This window comes from Danio rerio, chromosome 19, assembly GCF_049306965.1.
Source record: "Danio rerio strain Tuebingen ecotype United States chromosome 19, GRCz12tu, whole genome shotgun sequence".
NCBI classification, from domain to species: Eukaryota; Metazoa; Chordata; class Actinopteri; order Cypriniformes; family Danionidae; genus Danio; species Danio rerio.
In genome coordinates this window covers 45020001-45041839 of record NC_133194.1, presented here as the reverse complement: position 1 = coordinate 45041839, position 21839 = coordinate 45020001, and the positions used below count along the sequence as shown (strand labels likewise).

Here is a 21839-nt window from a genome sequence, read left to right as displayed (position 1 = left end):
CTAGATCAATGGCGATAATGGCACACCACTAATATTTAGATACTTTGTTTAATTCTGTCTGATTAATAAGTGTTTGCGGTGGAGAAAAATGAAGTTATATTTATTTTGACATCATGGCTTCGTCTCCTCCTTTGGTAGCAGAGCTATTGTTAGCTCATGTTGCGTAGCCACAAATTTTGTGGCGGCATGTGACGATGTGATGCGCTTCATTAGAATAAAATTGCTTGTCATTGATGCAGAGACACTCTTATTTCCAGGCCATAAGTTGCACAATACATAAACATTCTCGCCTTTCACCTCAATGAGGGAAAAGTTAATTCATTCATTTATTTTCCTTCCGACATAGTCCCTTCATTAATCCAAGTAGTGTTTATATTTTCATTTTACAAACACTACCTTTCAACTTGTTGGATTTGCCATTGTTCTGATTCCTGGTCGTTTCCACGAGCCACTGACTGTGCACGTGCTTGTGGGTAAACACCCGCTATATTCTGCCTCTGATTGGCGAAGGATGGAAGTGCAATCTAAGCCAATCATCACCTTCTCAGTTACAAAACCTTCACAGACACACCAATCATCATCACTGGTTGGTTAAGTTTCTCACCTCAGCCCTGAACACACACACACACACACACACACACACACACACACACACACACACACACACACACACACACACACACACACAGAGAGACACACACCTACACCTACAGAAAGAGATGTCTAAGAGAGACGCTGCTCGCATGAAAACCACTTCAGTGTTCTTAATTACAGTAATGCGTATTTTATTGTCAGTAATGGCGTTGTAATGGGGGAAACAGTAATTAATTAGATTCATATTACTGAAAAAGGTATCATCATTAGTAACGCTGTTTATATATAGCGCCGATCATTCGATATCGATATTCCCATCACTAGATATCACACAGAAAACTGTTATTCTCACTACAACAAAATTTGAGGAAAAAAAAACTCAATGAGACTTAATAAGCATACAAAGCATTAAAAATATAACAAACAGGTAGATGATGTGCTGTAATTGTGAACAGATGCACTCACTGTCTGCAGCGGGTCGTGGTTTGAGGCGCAGAGATGTGCGAAAACGTGTCCGGTCATTGAAGCTCCAGCTTTTCTGCACTTTCCCAGGGCTGGTGGCTTCTGGGACGTTCTCAGTGCTGGGTGAACACCGCACGTTACCTGGAGGTAAAGGAGAAGCCTTGCTCCGGATGGCCTGAGAGGAGCGAGAATTATTCATCCTAATGCGGTCACGAAAGCCCATCTTCCCACTGCAGAGAGAGTTACAGCAATGATTTGGTGACAAACGTGCAAATAAATAATTCTTCTCATCACTGCTGTTCATTTCAGTTGTTCTATAATGCAATATAGTTTTTTAGAGACTGTTTGCTTATATGTAGAGGACACACTGGCTGAGACAAACAGACAAAAAGGTAAAGAAACAAGCACTTGTCAACAGGAGGTAAGGTTAATAGACTGACAGCACAAAGAGGGAAAAATGAAAATCAAGGATATACAGTATGCAACCCGGGCTCATTATTGATATGTACCCCTGAGTACACTTCTGGAGAGTGCCAAATTTGTCCCTGGAGGTAAGTTTTTTTTGCAGTTTTTGCTTTCGTGAATCCATCAGAGGTTGCTTTTTCACATCTCTAATAGTGCCATTCGCACCTGCTCTTCTTGCGCAAATCTACCAGAGGCTGCTGTCTGACTGATTGACCGACACTTCGTCCCTTCCCAACCGATAGGGTTTTCAAAAGCAATTCAGAAAAAGAAAAGCTACCTGACTTTTACCATGTTTTCAAATCTTACCACATTCTCACCCTGTTATTTAATTGTTTATTTTATTTTTTCGGCTTTTGTTTCACCTGCTTTCTGTCTTCCCTAGACTCAAACCTCGTTGTCGCAGTCAACTCTGCTCTGCGTCTTAAATCTGCTGCCGTATGCTGCGAGCTACTGGGCAATCTGGTAACAGCGGAAAAGTCATACACATGGACGTTAGTGGTCTGCTAGTAGTGCGAAATAAAAAACAAAAGTCGTTGGCAGCATCGTAGTGTTCGTTTGAAAGATGAAATATAGCCATACGCATCTCTGGCTACATAAATAGTGCTCTCAAGAAATGTATACGGGGTACATTTCACAACGAGCCTGTGTTGGATATATGCTGTTCTATGTCATATTATGTCATAGAATTAGAGAAAGATGTCTTAATATTTAAGACAATATCACAAAAATATTTTATAAAATACTGTAGAGAATTCCAAATGAAACACTGCAGAAAAAAACTTTAAAAAAAAATTAATTATAGAGTACCATTATTATTTTCCATTCACTTTTCCTGTCTTTGAAAGTGACTTTTAAAATACGTTTTCCAATAGAGATGTCTGATAATATTGCTTATGAAAAATTAGCATATGCATTTAGATGTAAAGCAAAAGATTTTTTTTCTTATTTGTTCCTCTATCAGGCAATATGTTAACAGTTAAACAAGCTGGAATGTTATGAAAAGGTGACTTTTAAATTAGGTGTAATTTAAAATCCAATGTAATGTGTTATTTTAATATGTAAAACCATTGGTGAATTAAAGCTTATTTAGTTATTCTTTTTTCAATTTTGTTTTTTCACCTATTTTAACTGATTTTTCAGTTTAATAATAAATGTTGGCATGTGAACATTAAATCTGATATAATTTAATATTCTTTACTGAGTTTTTGTAACAAAATTTCCTAAGGAGAAAATGAATGGAGTTTATATTTCTGAGTAAACTGTTGTGCTCTATTGTCCTAAAATCTTTAAAACAAGAAAAATTAAAGTTAATTATATGTTGAAGTTATTTTTCATGTTTTATTCTTAATTCATACGTAATTTCAAGACAGAAAACAGATTTTCATAATTTTTAATTAAAAGATCTAGTATGAGCACATATAATCAGTTGAATTAATATTTAAATAGAGCATTAGCAGATATCAGGCTCAATGACTTAAAAGACATAGTTCACCCAAAATTGAAAAGTTCCTGTTATTTACTCACCCACAGGTCTTCTAAGATGTAGGTGACTTTTTTTTTCTTCAGTAGAACATTAAAGAAGATTTTGAGTTCAATTTGTAGTCCTTGTTGATTCATATAATAGCAGTGAATGGTGACTTTCTTATATTAATAATAAACACCTACTGTAACAATGAGTCAAAATCAATAGCAATGCCTCCTGATGAAACATTGAGGTCTTGTGAAGTGAAACAATCAGTCTGTTTAAAAAATTTAACATTATTTACAATGTAATTAGCTTTAATCCTGGTCAAACAGATCTCGGCCCATGTGTGACTGTAGTCCGACTGTAGTCCGATCACTTTTGATGATGAAAAGTCTGCTTGAACTCCAATGGCTGATAGATATTGGTGATTTTGTCACCAGCTCTCACACATATGTCATCAAAGCAACTGGACTATGTTTTAAAAATGCAGGGTTCCACACAATTTATTACAAATCTTTACAAATCCTTTAAGTTTATTCAAAAAATGCAAGTGAACATAGAACAATTAAGTTGTACCAAAATAATCTCAAGAATTGTGTTGTTTCAGCTCTTTTTTTTTTCTAGTTTGAACAAGATGCAAAATTATTTTTAAGTGTACAATCAGACTACACATGCGCCGAGATCTGTTTGACCAGGATATGGATAAAGGCTAAGGATATTCTAAATAATCAACAAAAATCAGTCCAGGCCACTCGGAAAATGTTGAAAAAATATTAAAAAGCCTTTATTGACATGGTCAGTGAAACTGTTACCCTGATAAAGGCAAATGTTTGCCTAAATGCCTAGGTGCAGTTTTAAGAAATAGCCATGTCAATAAAGACCTTTTAATTTATTTACCACATTTTCTGAGACTGATTTTTGCTGTTTATTCTCATGAATCCCTTACCCAAAGATCACCGACACATTATTTATAGGGGTGGTCCACTACAATTTCATATTTCAAACTTTAGTTGATGTGTAATGTAGCTGTGTGAACATAAACAACATCTCTGAATGTAAGACGCTCAAAGTTCAATGCAAAGGGAGACGTTGGCTTTTACAGAATTGTCTCAGCAAATCCTACAGCAAATGAACTTTGGGGACTACAAAAAATTGTATGTAAGGTTATAGCAGAGAAAGCTAAAATGCAGTCTAAACGCTGCTATTTTCACAGAGCGTGTTCTGTTGATGTATTTGGGCTTCCAAAGGACACGACACAAAGAGAGAAGTGCTTACAGTTTAATTTAAGTTATGTTCTAGAAAATTATAAAAAATATATAGCTCTAGCATTTGACAAAGGACATCTTCCAGAATCTCTGCCAGTTCAGTGCTGGATTTTGGTTAAAACTCAAAGCTGTGGATTGTGAGCCACAACCTGTATTTTTATTTTTTAAAATTGATCACAGGACGTAAACTATGATGTAAACAATGGGAAATGCTGTTTGGCCCTGCTAGCAATTTAGATACAAATTCATATTTCCCAGTCAAACTGCTGTAAACACCCACAATCTTCAGCAGCGCTGCAGTGTCTCTATGCTGCTGCTCTCAGAGTCTCTCCATGCGGACGCGTTCACTGTATTCTACATCTCAAATTACAAACTCACAAAAGATATGAGAACGTTTCATATTACTTACACATGCTTATTCCGAATATATCGTTTTTATTTTAGAGAGCAGGCGTAAGGTTTGGCTGTATGCTCTTATTTTTTCTGTCAGATTCAGGCTGCTGTCGCTGCTAACAGCTGCTCTGACTTGACTGTTTACGCAGCACAAAAGCGCATGCTTGTAGGGGCTTGACATGGAGCCAATCCGTGAACCACAAAACATTATGTTAGCTGAGCAATCAGAGCCTCTTGAGGGCTGACCTTTCAGAGGAACTAGGAAAAATCGTTTAAATGTTAGCTGAGTAGCTGTATATAATCAAAGTCGATATATGAAAAAAGTAACATGATTTTCTACAAATGAAGCATGAACACAAATTTCTTTGCATCTTTTAAACACAAGCAAGCCTTAAAGACACTGTGGAGCACACCTTTTTGAAATAATGTTTAACTTCTTACAAAGAGCCATCGTTTCACAAGAGCTCAGTGTGTCATCGGGAGCCATGGCTGTTGATTTGGACTATGTAATTACTTTTAATCTTAAAAACCTCACCATTCACTGCCCTAAGAATCACCAACCAAAGATTCACCTCAAGATCTTAATTAATCTGCTACTGAAGAGAAAAAAATCACCTATATCTTGCATGACCTGTGGATGAGTAAATTAACAGGAAATTTGCATTTATGAATGAACTATTTCTTTAAGCTGAATATGGTGTGAGGGTGTATTAACCTGTAGCATGCCATCAAAAAAGAGCAGCAACATACTCCACAGAGCGATGCACAAGCATGCTCATGTAGGTGTTTTTAAGAAAAAACATTGTAATGAAACTAAATCCATAACTTTCTTTAAAATGACGACATGCCGTTAAAATGATCTCTGCAGTGCTAATTGCAGTCCTAATCTCCAAAATATTGTTTCATGTCATGCACGTCGAGGTCACAAACCTCATGCTTATCATTTATTTATCGCAGAGCAACTCACAAATATGCACCAGATGACTTTTAGCATGCTGACACATGCCTAAAACACACTGAAATACGTAACGATGACTCTAAACATGAATCTCACATGCACGCCTTTCCTTACAATATACTTAACATCTCTGCCCCCCAAAATGTATTGATATTCCTGCATTCAAATGCTACATGCCATTCATGATTTAGCTTCTTGAGAACAACCGTCAAGTAAAACGGACATAAACCATGGAGAAAGGTGATTGATTATACAGACGAGCGCATGGTTTATGTTTGTCCCGTGAGCACATGCAGGCCTCATCTGTGTACATTCAGAAGAGATGCACATTTTTCTGTTCTCTGATCAGCCTCTCACAGATTAAAGAGCAGATCACTAAGCTGTTATTGAGCAAGTGCAGCCTTCACAGTTAATGAACAATATCCTTAACCCAGACATGATGACCATCAATAAAGGATGTGTTGGTACACATTTATTTATATACAGTTGAAGTCAGAATTATTAGCTCTCCTAAATTATTAGCCCCCTGTTTTTTTCCCCCAATTTCTGTTTAAAAGTTTTTCCAACACATTTCTAAACATAATAGTTTTAATAACTTATTTCTAGTTTGATCTTTGTCATGATGACAGCAAATAATATTTGACAAGATATTTTTCAAGATACTAGAATTCAGCTTAAAGTGACATTCAAAGGCTTAACCAGAGTGATTAGGCAAGTCATTATATAACAATGGTTTGTTCTGTAGACAATAAACAATTGCTTAAGGGGCTAATAATATTAACCCTAATGAATTAAAAAAAAATTAAACTGCTTTTAATCTAGCCAAAATAAACCAAATAGGACTTTCTCCAGAAGAAAAATATTATAGGAAATAATGTGACAAAGTCCTTGCTCTGGTAAACATCCTTTAGAAATACTTGAAAAAGAAAAATATATATAATAATTTAAATTTAATAAATTATTAATAATTCATTCATTCATTTTCTTGTCAGCTTAGTCCCTTTATTAATCTAGGGTCGCCACAGCTGAATGAACCGCCAACTTATCCAGCATGTTTTTACGCAGCGGATGCCCTTTCAGCCGCAACCCATCTCTGGGAAACATCCACACACACTCATACACTACAGACAATTTAGCCTACCCAATTCACCTGTACCGCCGGTCTTTGGACTGGGGGAAACCGGAGCACCCGGAGGAAATCCACGCGAACGCAGGGAGAACATGCAAACTCCACACAGAAATGCCAACTGAGCTGAGGTTCAAACCAGCGACCTTCTTGCTGTGAGGCGACAGCACTACCTACTGCGCCACTGCGTTGCCAATTATTAATAATAATTTTAATAAAAATTTTGGGACCACAAAACCAGTTTAATATTGCACAAATAAAAATAAAATACAAATAAAATTGTGTAAATAGCCAAAAATTCCAATCAATGCATTAAAAATGGTCCATTTTTCTTCCATACCAAAAACCATTTAAATACTAATTAATCAATTTTGTTTCTTGAAGATATTTTGGTTAAAAAATCTCCAACTGTGAATGTATAAAAATTGTATTTGTTTTAGTAATATGCATTAATACAATCCTAATTTGGACAAATGAAAATGTTTTTGCAACCTTAAGATTCCAGACTTTTTTGTAATATCTTGATCAAAAATTGTCCTGTCATAACAAACCATACATATATATATAGTATCTTATTACTAGTTTTGTGGTCCCATATATTGGTGGCCATATCTGTATCAGACAATAAATGCTTATTTTTAATGTTATCATGCATCTGTCTGATAACTTCTAAATTATATAAAAACTGCTTTATATGCAGTTTTTAAATTTGTGTGCAGTTTTTGGAGTTTTGACCTAAAATTTAGGACAACAATTGTGATTAATCACATTCAAAATAAAAGTTTGTTTTGACATAATTTATTTTCTTTAATGAGTGCTGCTTATGTTTTTATGTGTATAGAAATACACACATGCATGCATATGTTTGTGAAAATGTTTAAAATTAAATTTAAATATCTATGTAACAATAGTTTTGTATAGTTTTTTTTCTATGCATTTTTGTGTATTGCATATACATAATAACTAAATATACACACACACACACACGCGCGCACACACACACACACACACACACACACACACACACACACACACACACACACACACACACACACACACACACACACACACACAACAGACACACACATATATATTGTGTCAATACAAACTTTTATTTTGGATGTGATAAATCTTTGCCAAGCACTACTACAAATATATGCTAATTGAATGTAATAATTAGGCCTCTGTTGGTTATTGTAGCCTTTATTTTTTAAAATAATGTGCTATTAACAACATGCATAGTCTTGTTATAAGTTACAGTATTAATAAAGATATATCTTTTTATCCTAAATATAGTGTATAATATAATATATCCCTAAATATATTTTGTATGATTTAATTAATATAATGACAGATGCTCAATTGCTGGTTAATAAAAAAAGACTAAAAAGTTAAGTTTTTCTTTATTCTGTAAAAAAAATTATATTGAAGAATAATTGAGACGTGTACCAAAGCATCAATTTTAGTTTACCATTCCGCCTCTGCTATGAATGTGGAGCTGCACTGGATCAGTAAAGCTCAGAGAGTTTCAGGCTTCGAGCCCAGTGTGCGCAGGCACATCACACATGGATACCTCTGCTTACTGCCAGTATGAATCCGGAAGAAACCCCTCTTTTTAGATATGAGCTGACTGAAGAGACACACAGGGCAGAGGGAGGGATTTGTGAAGGGTTGTGAGGGTTAGTTGGAGGTGCCAGGACACGTGTGTTACACTTGTTTTTAGAGTGCAAGCTTAAAATTTAAAGTTCCTTACAGTGAAATTAAGCTCATATAAGAAACCGAATGTGAATTAAAGAGGCTGTATGTCATATTTCTTTGTGTATTATTCACTTTTACATTACCAATGTGCAATTGTCTTAATAAAACCTTAAGCCCTTAGACCCCTTGGTGGGAAGATTGTTTCCAACTATTCAATCATAATAAAAAAAATGAAAAATAACATTGCTGTGAGTACATGTGGTGGTCACTGAATCAGTCTATTTTACGTTTAGTGTGTCATTCACTTAACAGCCTAATGAGAAAAGAGTTTCTAAATTCTACATGCAGCCCCTTTAAAGCAGAACTACAGTTTAAAACTATTATTTGATCCAAAATTTCAAATTTAAATCTAATTTTTTTGATTTTCCACTGTGGAACACAAAAGGAGATGTTTTGAAGAATGTTTTAGCTGCTCTGCAACATACAATGGAAGTCAATGAGGACTGGCAGTGGATTTAAAATTAGCAAAAATATCAAAATCGAAAAATCCCCTCACTGTCTTCAAATTATATGATGACTTATCTTAAAAAAAATGAAATTTAAATCTCACAAGAAGTTAAATACTGTAAGATAAATACTGTATATTGTTAATTAGCCAATCAGAAACTTCCAAAACCTTGACACCATTATCTGAGCTTTTTCAGAGGCAGAATAATCTTATTGTATGTAAACTTGACTTTCAAGAAAAGTTATAATAATTTCTCAAAAAAAATATCTCTCTCATTATTCTGCTATTAAGCAGAACAGAAACACATATGATAATCCTAACTTGCCTAAAAGAGAAAAGGTTTAGTCACATTAAGATCTGACTTTTTTAAATGGTTATGTGCCTTTTTATACAGTGCATGTAAATTCTGGATTCAACTGTACATGTTGCAGTTATAAAGATTCTGTTTGGCTGTCAATGCTTTTATCATTCCTCCGCTACAAAAATCTAATGAAAGGCTCTAATTCACATCTATTATTAATAAAGCTATTCATCTCTACTTTTGTGTTCCTTTTTGAGTGACTTTCTACTTCTTCCAGGCAATAATGTGCACTTAAAAACAAAGTGTAAATTAGTATTACTTGGAGAAATAAGTGTATCTGGAAAAAGGGTCAGTGAGCGCACAAACACTCGCACACATACACACACACAGCTTCCAGGATCAGCACTTGCAGCCTTTCAGCTCTTTTTTTTTTGGTGCTAAAAAGAAAAACTGGCCCAGGATCAGTTGAACAGGATACAACAAGTGCAGCTTAAAGGATGAAAGTTAATTTAGGAAAAAAGTAGAGTGAAATGCAGGCAGGAATAGGGTGACATGCGAACACTGGCATGTGAGGAGATCATTAAAGGAAAATCGATTGGATTTCAATGCATCTGAATGCAGCCGAACCGTCAGCACATCTTAAACCTGATTCATTTCATCATCATCATCATCACTCTAAATCAAGAAGCACCTCAAACTGGAAACACATAGCACGGCCCATAGACACTTGCCATTGGTCTCAAAAACCACTGACCACAAACCTGCACTGAGCGTCAGTCCTCCTGCAAACGTGAATGGATGGAGGGATGCGGAGAGAGGAGGAGGAGAGGAGGAGAATGGACAAGTTGAATGAAGGGGGATGAAGGTGAAGTGTGAGACACACTGAGAGGTCAATGGGTAAAGAGATAATGCTTGCACACAAATGTGTACAGACATTAACACAAACACACACATATACACATATACTGTACACACACTAAAGCCACTGCACCAAAGAAAAGCATCAGATATGAGATCATCTATGAGGATTTTAGGTTTGTAAGTCTTAAAAGCAGGCACTATTAAAGTAACATTTTGCATGGCAATAGCTGGTGAATGTAACGTCAATATTTAGACAATGCAATAATATTTTTGCAAGGTATGAAACTGTGTGTGCATTATGTCAGAACAATTGGTTTTATATAATCATATATACAGTTAAAGACAAAATTATGAGCCCTCCTTTACAATTTTAATCTTTTTCAAAAATGAAAAGGTGTTGTTTAAAAGAGACTATTCAGTTTTAAGAGGTTAATAATATAATATAATATAATATAATATAATATAATATAATATAATATAATATAATATAATATAATATAATATAATATAATATAATATAATATAATAATAAAATAAAATAAAATAAAATAAAATAAAATATAATATAATATAATATAATATAATAATATAATATAATAATATAATATAATATAATATAATATAATATAATATAATATAACATGACCAAACTTAAACTAACCGAACATAACAAACTCGAACATAACATAACCTAACCTAACATAACATAATCTAAACCTAGCATAACCCAACACAACACAACACAACACAACACAACATAACATAACATAACATAACATAACATAACATAACATAACATAACATAACATAACATAACATAATCTAAACCTAACATTACCTAACCTAACATAACTGAACTCAACACAACACAACTTAACCAAACATAACATAACCTAACCTAACATAATTTAAACCTAACCTAACCTAACCTAACACAACACAACACAACATAACGTCACGTAACATAACGAAACGTACAGTAACATAATCTAAATGTAGCATAACAAAACACAGCATAGCATAACTTAACATACCATGACCAAACTTAAACTAACCGAACAGAACAAATTCGAACATAACATAACTTAACCTAACCTAACACAACACAACACAACACAACAAAACACAACACAACACAACACAACACAACACAACAAAACGTCACGTAACATAACGAAACGTACAGTAACATAATCTAAATGTAGCATAACAAAACACAGCATAGCATAACTTAACATACCATGACCAAACTTAAACTAACCGAACAGAACAAATTCGAACATAACATAACCTAACCTAACCTAACCTAACACAACACAACACAACACAACACAACACAACACAACACAACACAACACAACACAACACAACATAACATAACATAACATAACATAACATAACATAACATAACATAACATAACATAACATAACCTAACCTAACCTAACACAACACAACACAACACAACACAACATAACATAACATAACATAACATAACATAACATAACATAACATAACATAACATAACTTAACATAACATAATCTAAACCTTACATTACCTAACCTAACACAACTTAACAAACATAACATAACCTAACATAATTTAAACCTAACATAACATAACCTTACAAAACCTAACATAACATAACCTAACACAACACAACACAACACAACACAACACAACACAACACAACATAACATAACATATAACATAACATAACATAACATAATCTAAACCTAACATTACCTAACCTAACATAAAAAAAATCAACACAACACAACTTAACAAACATAACATAACCTAACATAACATAATTTAAACCTAACATAACATAACCTTACAAAACCTAACATAACATAACCTAACACAACACAACACAACACAACACAACACAACATAACATAACATAACATATAACATGTAACATATAACATATAACATTTAACATAACATAACATAACATAACATAACACAACACAACATAACATAATCTAAACCTAACATTACCTAACATAACCAAACTCAACACAACACAACTTAACCAAACATAACATAACCTAACGTAACCTAACACAACACAACACAACACAACACAACACAACTTAACCAAACAACATAACCTAACCTAACATAATTTAAGCCTGACCTAACCTAACCTAACCTAACCTAACCTAACCTAACACAACACAACACAACTCAACATAACATAACATAACATAACATAACATAACATAACATAACATAACATAACATAACATAACATAACATAACATAACATAACATAACATAACATAACATAACATAACATAACATAACCTAATCCTTGTTCTGTTACTGCAAACATCACTTGGGCAAAATTTATAAAACAATGAAAATTTTACTGGGGGGCTAAATATTCAGCAACTGTATAAAACGGTATATATGAAAAACTATACATTTTATACAGGTGTAATTCATAAATATATTATTTTGAGGCATCAATAATACAGTTATAATAAAATCCTTTTTAATAATTTCCAATAAACAGTTCAAAACAGTCTATTTTAGCCTCAAAATTCTAAATGGTCCACTATAAATAAAAAGATCATTTCTCATATCTGACTCATCTTTCAGTGCTCCAGTATAGATGTGCAGTATTAGTATCATCACAAAAACACAAGACAAGCGAAAACACAGAAAGGCGGAAAACACAAACAGTCAAACTCCTGCAGCTGACTTAGCGGCAGCTCACTGGAGTGTCAGGTATGTGTGTGGCTCCTCTAAACAGTTCAGATAATGCTGGATAACTGTAACTCTACCTATACTGTAACTAATATATGTTTCAGTGGCGTACCTGTCCCCCAGGTAGGGGGAGCTGTACGGACGGAGCCCCGACAGCAAGGTGTGGTAGGAGTTGTGCAGAACCTTCTTGGTGCTACGCTGCCGTTGGAGGTGACTGAACAGTAATGTCAGTTCTCTGACCCACAAGCAAGACATAAAAATAATAAAACATGATATAGGAACAAAACAAAAAAGGAACTAAACAAATCAAAAACTAGGGGTGTAACTGCACACAGATTTTGCTTTAGTGTTTATGAGTGTTTAATCACTGCATGTGCAAAACCTCATCTGAAACTTGTAGTTTTATATACAGTGCTCAGCATGTATGAGTACACCCCTCACAAATCTCTTATTTACATTCATACTTTCTATAGGAAGCTTTACAATATTATATTTGTGCATAGATTATAGAGTACTGAAGCCAAATCTGGAGCAAAATAACTTACAATAACAGACCAAAAATGAGTAGCCCAAATGTACAATTGAAGTCAGAATTATTAGCCCCCGTGTTTATTTTTGTCCCCAATTTCTGTTTAACGGAGAGAACATTTTTTCAACACATTTCTGAATATAATATTTTTAATAACTAATTTCTAATAACTGATTAATTTATCTTTGCCATGATGACAGTAAATAATATTTTACTAGATATTTTTCAAGACACTTCTATACAGCTTAAAATTATATTTAAAGGTTTAACTGGGTTAATTAGGTAAATTAGGCAGTTTAGGGTAATTAGGCAAGTTATTGTATAATGACAGTTTGTTCTGTAGACAATCAAAATAAATGTAGCTTAAAGGGGATAATAATTTTGTCCTTAAAATGGTGCTTAAAAAATTACAAACTGTTCTTATTCTAGTCGAAATAAAACAATTAAGACTTTCTCCAGAAGAAAAAATATTATCAGACATACTGTGAAAATGTCCTTGCTCTGTTAAACATCATTTGGGAAATATTTTAAAAAAGAAAAAAAATTCAAAGGGGGGCTAATAATTCTGTCTCCAACTGTATATGTTAGGGAAACATATTAAATTAAAAATTGAAAACAGGAAAAATCAAGGAAACAAAAAATTTACTCACTTTTTCCCTAATGTTCGCATAATTTTAAATGTATAATTTTTCTATTTCTAGATGTTCGATGACTGAAATATTATTTTAATAAATATAGATGTATAAAAAATCAGTTTTGTTCAAATGCAGCAAAACATATGACCTATATTTACTGAGAAATGGATAAAAATATTCCTTTTCAAAATGAGTTGTACTCAGTTATGCTCAGCACTGTATATTCATTTCAATAAACTGAAGCCCAAGACTGATTTTGTTTTTCTACTGCCAGTTTCAATTTACTAGAATTTCTATGTTAACCTGCTTTGACACAATATACATTGTAAAGGCGCTAATGAAATACATGCATTTCTGTTCATTTTTACAGGAAATGCAAACAATAAATGCAGTTAAAATGGCAGTGAGTGCATAATTACTTTACATAAGTATCTTTACTAGTAGTTATAGCACCAAACATCAATGAATCTTAAATATCATATTATCACCCAGGGTTTCAATTGTGGAAATATGTCAGTAAAAACACCTTACTTCATGTACAACTACAATTATCTCATTGAAGTCATTTAGTGTATTAAATTAATACATCTGTAATACTGAACAAAATTATGATAGTCAATGAGTAAACTGTTGAATTCCATCAACCCAATGGAGCAGAAACAATTTTATCATGTTTTTTTCTTTTTTTAAAGTTCTTTTTATTGCACTTTTAAATTTGAGGGTTAGATGTTACATCTAAATTAACTAATAATGTTTGGTACTTTTTTGTTAGACACTTGTGATATTTTGATATTCTTTTTGTGTGCCGTTACACCCCTTCAAGAACTTAAAAACGAAATGATAAAATGATAATCAAGACACTTTAAAAAGACAGGGATAATTCAGTTATTACATAAGAATAACTTTACAGTTATTTGTGTCCTGAATCACACACTTCCCTGTCATTTTAAATGAACAATAATTAGTCAAATGAATTCACCCAAAAAAAGAATGCATGTGGGATGAAAATACTGAGGTGAAAATAGAAATGTTAAATATTATCAAGAATTAAAAACATGACATAAAAAGACTATTCGGAAATACTAAGAAAGTTGATTGATTGAATATTAAATAATGATTGAAAAAATGATTAAATATCATACCTAATGAAATGCCAAAAAGGTGTTTTTAGTTTGTCAGATTTCAGATTATCTACACATGATCTTCATACTATTTAGAGCTTATTGAAGGACTTTTTATTAGTGTTATATCTACAAATATGTAGAAATACCTAAATAATTCATTCATTCTATTTCCTTTGGCTTAGACTGTTTATTTATCAGGCGTCAACACAGCGGAATGAACCGCCAACTTATTCAGCATATGTTTTACACAGCGAATGCCCTTCCAGCTGCAACCCAGTACAGGGAAACATCCATACACACTCATTCACATACTATGGCCAATTTAGTTTTTTCAATTCACCTATAGTGCATGTGTTTGGACTGTGGGGGAAACTGGAGCACCCGGAGGAAACCCATGCCAACATGGGGAAAACATGCAAACTCCACACAGAAATGCCTACTGGCTCAGTCGGGACTCGAAGCAGCAACCTTCTTGCAGTGAGGCAACAGTGCTAACCACTGAGCCACCGTAACTAAATACAATTTTTTGCAAATAATTGTCCAAATTTTAAACTGTACCAGACATGTTACTAAAGGATTTACATTTTATTAATGAAATTATTTTATTCAAATAAATGTGTATTAACTAAAAAAATATACACACAGTTTCACAATAATTAATTAATCATTAATTAATCAGGGGCTAGAAAAATAAAGCCTACAATTTCTATTTCTTCTCATTTTCATCCCACAATAACAGAAATCTTAGGCGACTCATAAAAAATCACTTCATGCAAAAATGAATGTTGCAGATGAATAAAGCATTTAACAACACAAATAACTATGAATTAAATCATGATTTCTGGGTCAAAGCACCTCTCTCTAATTAAGGCCAAGAGATTCATAATGTGGACACACTTTACAATAAGATTTCATTAGTTTTGCTAGTTAATGTATTTACTAACATGAACTAAGAATGAACGACATGGAATTTTTTAATCATAGTTCAACATGTACTAATGGGTTATTAACATCCTAATTCCTGCTTGTTAACATCAGTGGATGCACTGTGAGTTAACACGGACAGTGAACAAGTGTATTTTCCAACCCAGGCTCATTCTTGATATGTACCCCTATATACATTTCTGCATAGCGCCAAATTCAACCCAGGAGACATTTTTTTTTTTTTACAGTTTTTGTTTTCGCGAATTCACCAGAGGCTGCTGTGTATGCTTTATGAGATCTCAAATTTTTCTCATGAGTGTGAGCCCAATGCCAATTCTACCCATTAGCCCTTCCCCTTCCACGATGCGCATTCACGTGAAGGGGTAGGGGTGTCCCAATTCTCTTTAGCTTGAAGGCGTAGGGCTAAGGGGAAGTGGTAGATAGCCATCCAAGCAAAGATTTTTCAGGACCACACTCAAAACCAAGGGATAAGAAAATTTCCCAGAATACACCAGCCACAACAGCAGAATAGTTGCACCCAGAGGTAAGGAGGTGCACAAATTAATAATTTTTGTCATTATTACAAACAAGCACATGTTTTAATATATTTTTAACCACGTTCTTGTTTTACCATCATGCTTTTAAAAAATTTGCGATCTATAATCCATAATAATAACTCCTGTACAGCAGTCATACAACATTCTAACACTCTAAGATACTTGAATCCCCTGTCAGAGAAGTCTAATGGCTGGAAATGGGCTTCTTACAGTGTCTGCTATAATGTTAATGTTGGGAAGGGGAAGGGGGTACAAAAATAGAATTGGGATTGGGCCTTATTCACACCTGCTCTTCTCACATAAATCCACCAGAGGCCGCTGTCAACTGACTGTTTGACTGACTGAATGACCCAAGACCGGTTACTTATGGACGCTAAGCAGGGCTAAGCCTGGTCAGTACCTGGATGGTAGACCACATGGGAAAGCTAGGTTGCTGTTGGAAGTGGTGTTAAACAGGCCAGCAGGGGGCGCTCAACCTGTGGTCTGTGTGTGCCCTAATGCCCCAGTAAAAGTGAAGGGGACACTACATAATTAGTGGGCACCGTCTTTCAGATAAGACGTTAAACCGAGGTCCTGACTCTCTGTGGTCATTAAAAATCCCATGGCACTTCTCGTAAAGAGTAGGGGTGTAACCCGGATGTCCTGGACAAATTCCCTCAATCGGCCCTTACAATCATGGCCTCTCAATCATCCCCATCCAACGGCTCTATCACTGTCTCTCCACTTCCCCAATAGCCGGTGTGTGGTGAGCGCACTTGCGCCGTTGTCCTGTGGCTGCCATCGCATCATCCAAGTGGATGCTGCACACTGGTGGTGGTGTGAAAAGACCCCCCCCCCTCTCATTATTGCAAAGCTCAGAACATATGAAGCGAGCCACTGAATAAACTGGTCACAGCGGAACAGCCTTCATACGGAGATAAGCTGTTAGATGGTAAGCGTGGAAAGGAATGGCGTCATAGCACCCGATAGTATTGTTTTTAAAGATAAAACACAGCCATACATGCCTGTGGCTACATAATTCGCAATCTCCAGAAATGTATATAGAGCTACGTTTTTACAATGAGCCTATGTTGGTATTTTCATGAACAAATACTGTAATAAATGTATTGTTTCTTGTTTGTTCATGTTAGTAATTTCATGAACTAATGCAACCTTATTGTAAAGTGTTATACCCATAATATGAATGAAGTTTTACTGACTAATGCTGAAGTGTTTGAGGATAATGTGAAGCCCTTCTTTACGAAATCATGACCTGAAAACCTGTCAGTGGTATCAGTTACACACAAGGCCTTGAGTTGAAGTTACTTGCAGGGCACAGAAGCTCGGTTACAGGTCATACTTACCTGAAGGACGGCAGCATACTGTCATAGAAATACCAGGTGGCTGTGAGATACGAGTGCTGAGCATCTGTTGAGTAGAGACGCCATGCAGCCTGTGAAAAAAACAACACCACACAGCAACACATATGATGACACACACACACATAAACGTACATGTACACAACACTAAAGCTGGGCAACCATATAGATTTTTTTTAAAAGGTTGATTACATATTGATTCTTTTTCTATATTCTGTATCCTAAGGGGTTTATAAAGCAGTATTAGTTTTAATTCATTCACATTAAAAGCTAGAGAATCAAATAAAATTAACCACTGGTGAATCAAATCAAGCGCTAGTAAATCAAATCAATGACTGGTGAATCAAATCAAGCACTAGAAAATCAAATCAAATTAAGAGCTAGTGAATCAAATCAAATCAAGCGCTACTGAATTAAACAAGAGCTAGTTAATCAAATCGAGAGCTAGTTAAACAAATCGAGAGCTAGTGAATCATATTAAATTAATAGCTAGTGAATCAAATCAAATAAAATCAAGCACTAGCGAATTAAATAAAATAAAGAATCAAATCAATTCAAGCCCTAGTGAATCAAATAAATTTGAGAATCAACACAAATCTAGAACTAGTTAATCCAATCAAATCAAGAACTAGTGAATCAAATCAAGAGATAGTGAATCAAATTAGGCACTAGTGAATCAAATTATGAACTAGTAAATAAAATAAAATCAAGAGCTAGTGAATCAAATCAAATCGAGAATTAGATGAAATTGAGAGCTACAGAATCAAATCAAATCAAGAGCTAGTAAATTAAATCAACCATTCGCAAATCAAATCGAGAATTAAATCAAATCGAGAGCTAGTGAATCAAATCAAATCGAAAGCTGGGGAATCAAATCGAGAGCTAGGGAATCAAATCAAATCAAGCCCTAGCATATAAAACCAAATCAAGAATTAAATCAAATCGAGAGCTAGTGAAACAAATCAAGCACTAGTAAATCAAATCAAATCAGGAGCTATCAAATCAAGAGCTACCAAATCAAATTAAGAGCTCATGAATCAAATCAAATTGAGAATCAAATCATACACTGCCGAATCAAATCAAATCGAGAATGAAATCAAGAGATAGTGAATCAAATCAGGCACTAGTGAATAAATTCAAATCAAATTGAGAGGTTGTGAATTAAATCAAATTAAATCAAATTAAAACCTATTAAATCAAACAAAATCAAGCAATTATGAATCAAATCAAATCAAGTGCTATTGAATCAAATCAAACATTCGAGAATCAAATCAAATCCAGACTTAAATCAAATCGAGGGCTATTGAATCAAATCTTGAACTATCGAATCAAATCAAGTCAAGAGTTAGTGAATCAGAATCGTGACATATGAAGATCGACACCCAGCCCTCAAAACACACACAGAAATTATGTTTGTGTTGTTGGGGCAGGTGTGTGTGCGTGTGTGTGTGTGTGTGTGTGTGTGTGTGTGTGTGTGTATGTGTGTGTGTGCGAGTGTGCGTGTGTGCGTTCACCTGAATGAGGTTTGCAGCAGGAGTTCTCCTCTTCTCGAAGTGTTTCTGTCGATGCTGCTCCTGCACTTTCAGAGCAAAGCCTGACCCCAGGATGCCCTTACAGGAGGACAGAGGCCCATTAGCTGGTTTGGGATCAGTGGAAACGGAAATGTCAACAGTCCTTGAAATCGACAGCAGTACTTACAGCGGGCAAGGCAAAGAAAGAAACTCCCAGAAGGGCAAAACAAGCTGCTAAAAGACGACCTTGCCAGGTGTGTGGAGTCTTGTCACCGTAGCCGATCGTAGTCAGGGTTATCTGGGAGAAAACCAAATTCAGCAGATCACAAAACACGCTTATATTTACAGCACTGCTCAGGAAAGGGTTCATTAAAATCTGCACTTTTTGACTAAAAGGTTTACAGATTTAAACTAAAATGAATAAATAAATTAACTAAAGTAACACTAAAATAAATTAAGAATAGTAGCTTTGGCATTACAGCAGGTAGGAAAAACTTGGTTAAAGTCTTGGTCCACTATTTGACTAAAAGGTTTAACCTGTTAACTGTCATGCCCGTTTTTAAGATCTTTGCAAAAAAAATAAATAAATAAAACTATGCAAGAAGAATATTTTTAGTAAAAAAATTTAATATATTGTATTAAAAACAGCAATATATATATATATATATATATATATATATATATATATATATATATATATATATATATATATATATATATATATATTTTTTTTTTTTTTTTTTTTTTTTTGTATTTTTTAATATATTTTTATATATATATTTTATATATACAGTTATTTGGTTCATTATTATTATTACTGTATATACACACACACACACATTTTAAATATGGTCCACCCATTTTTTGATTTGCCAAACCAACAACGACCACTAGGCCACCAGGCACTAACTATAGTTTAAATGATTTTAAGTGTTTATTGGATTTTCATAACAAAGGTCACAAGTCCTTGTATACTTAAGATTTATTTATTTATTTATTTATTTTGCTATCTTCTCGTCACAAATTAATTAATGATCACTTAATAATATATCCTGCAAAATAAAACAATGCTGTGAAAATTACACACTTATACAGACAAACTATGTATTGTTGAAAAGCTCAGGTTCAGTATATGATATAACAGTTTTAAATATGCAATGGCCATTGGTGGGGCAGTGACAGTCAAAGATAAAGAAGAAACCTTACGTAAATAAAATAATTTTCAACCAAATCAAGTAAACAAAACTGAAATAAAATAAAAAGCAATAGGGAAAAGCTGAAATTACATTAAAAGTTCATGACTCCAAAATAAAAGAAAAATGTACAAATTTAATACGAGATTTTGTATTTACAGCAAAGTTAAGAAAAACTTGTTTAAAAATGTGCTCTTTTTGACTAGAAGGTGTACAGAATAAAACTAAAATTCTTAAATAAAATTATATTCATCAACTAAAATAAAAGATGTCCCAACTTTGATAGAAAATATTGTTTAAAATTATACCAGTTACTGAATAAACATTTACAGCCCTAAAATTAAAAGAAAAATAATATATTTTAAGTTAAAAAGTTAAGTGTTTACATAAAAAAATATTAACAATTAAAACAGAGTCTGCAGAAAACATAAAAACCCAAATCTGTTAAAAATAATCAAAAATTGTTACATTAAAAAATAAACATTAAACTAATAAACTAAACTGAACATTTTCTACTGAAATAAAAACTAAATGTTTTCCACAATACAATTTTAATAAATGTGCACAAATTAAATTTGGTGCTTATACAACTTTAAATGCCCTTCACATTTTAAGATGACCCTTTACAAACAGAATATTTAGAGACCTTTAGTATCGAAAAGATAAAAATACTTTAAATAAATGAGACCTTATCGTAAAGTGTTATCAAATGTTAAAAGAGATAAAAATACAACCAAAATGCCTGATTCTGTTTATCAAACATTGTAAACTAAGTTTAATTCAAACTTAATTGTATAGCGTTATTACACTGCAGTCAAAATCAGAAAGTTAAGTCTACACACAGACATGAAGTTTCTGAAACAGACCTGACTGTTTTTAACTCAAGACATTATTCAGCACCCATTCAAATGGAGGCAGAATTATAATCGCAGCAGAAATCAAACTAAATCGCTGCACCATCAGTTCCTACAAAGCTATTCTGAGCAGAGAACGAAGAGAAAGCACAATCTGTCAACCGAGAGACTGCTGTAATTAGTGAAGCGGCACGCAGTGCTCACCGTCCCCCACCAGAGGGAGTCTGCATAGGTGGAAAACTCCTGGTTATCCTCCTTCTCTGCCAGATACACCAGGAAAGAGGCAAATATCAGCACCAGGAAGCCGATGTACCAGGCCGTGATCAGCTCCTGAAACC

At 33.9% G+C, this 21839-nt stretch overlaps 1 protein-coding gene across 1 annotated transcript in view; it reads right to left on the bottom strand.

Annotated features, from left to right (window-relative positions):
- The window catches only part of kcnq4 (potassium voltage-gated channel subfamily Q member 4), a 120588-nt gene that overhangs the window by 20128 nt on the left and 78621 nt on the right, over positions 1–21839 (bottom strand). The window contains exons 5-10 of the mRNA XM_073931918.1: positions 21706–21831; positions 19642–19752; positions 19458–19553; positions 17929–18017; positions 12929–13051; positions 1060–1286 (exon numbers count right to left, since the gene is read on the bottom strand). Coding sequence (XP_073788019.1) covers positions 1060–1286; positions 12929–13051; positions 17929–18017; positions 19458–19553; positions 19642–19752; positions 21706–21831 — 772 coding nt within the window. The remainder of the gene's footprint in view (positions 1–1059; positions 1287–12928; positions 13052–17928; positions 18018–19457; positions 19554–19641; positions 19753–21705; positions 21832–21839) is intronic.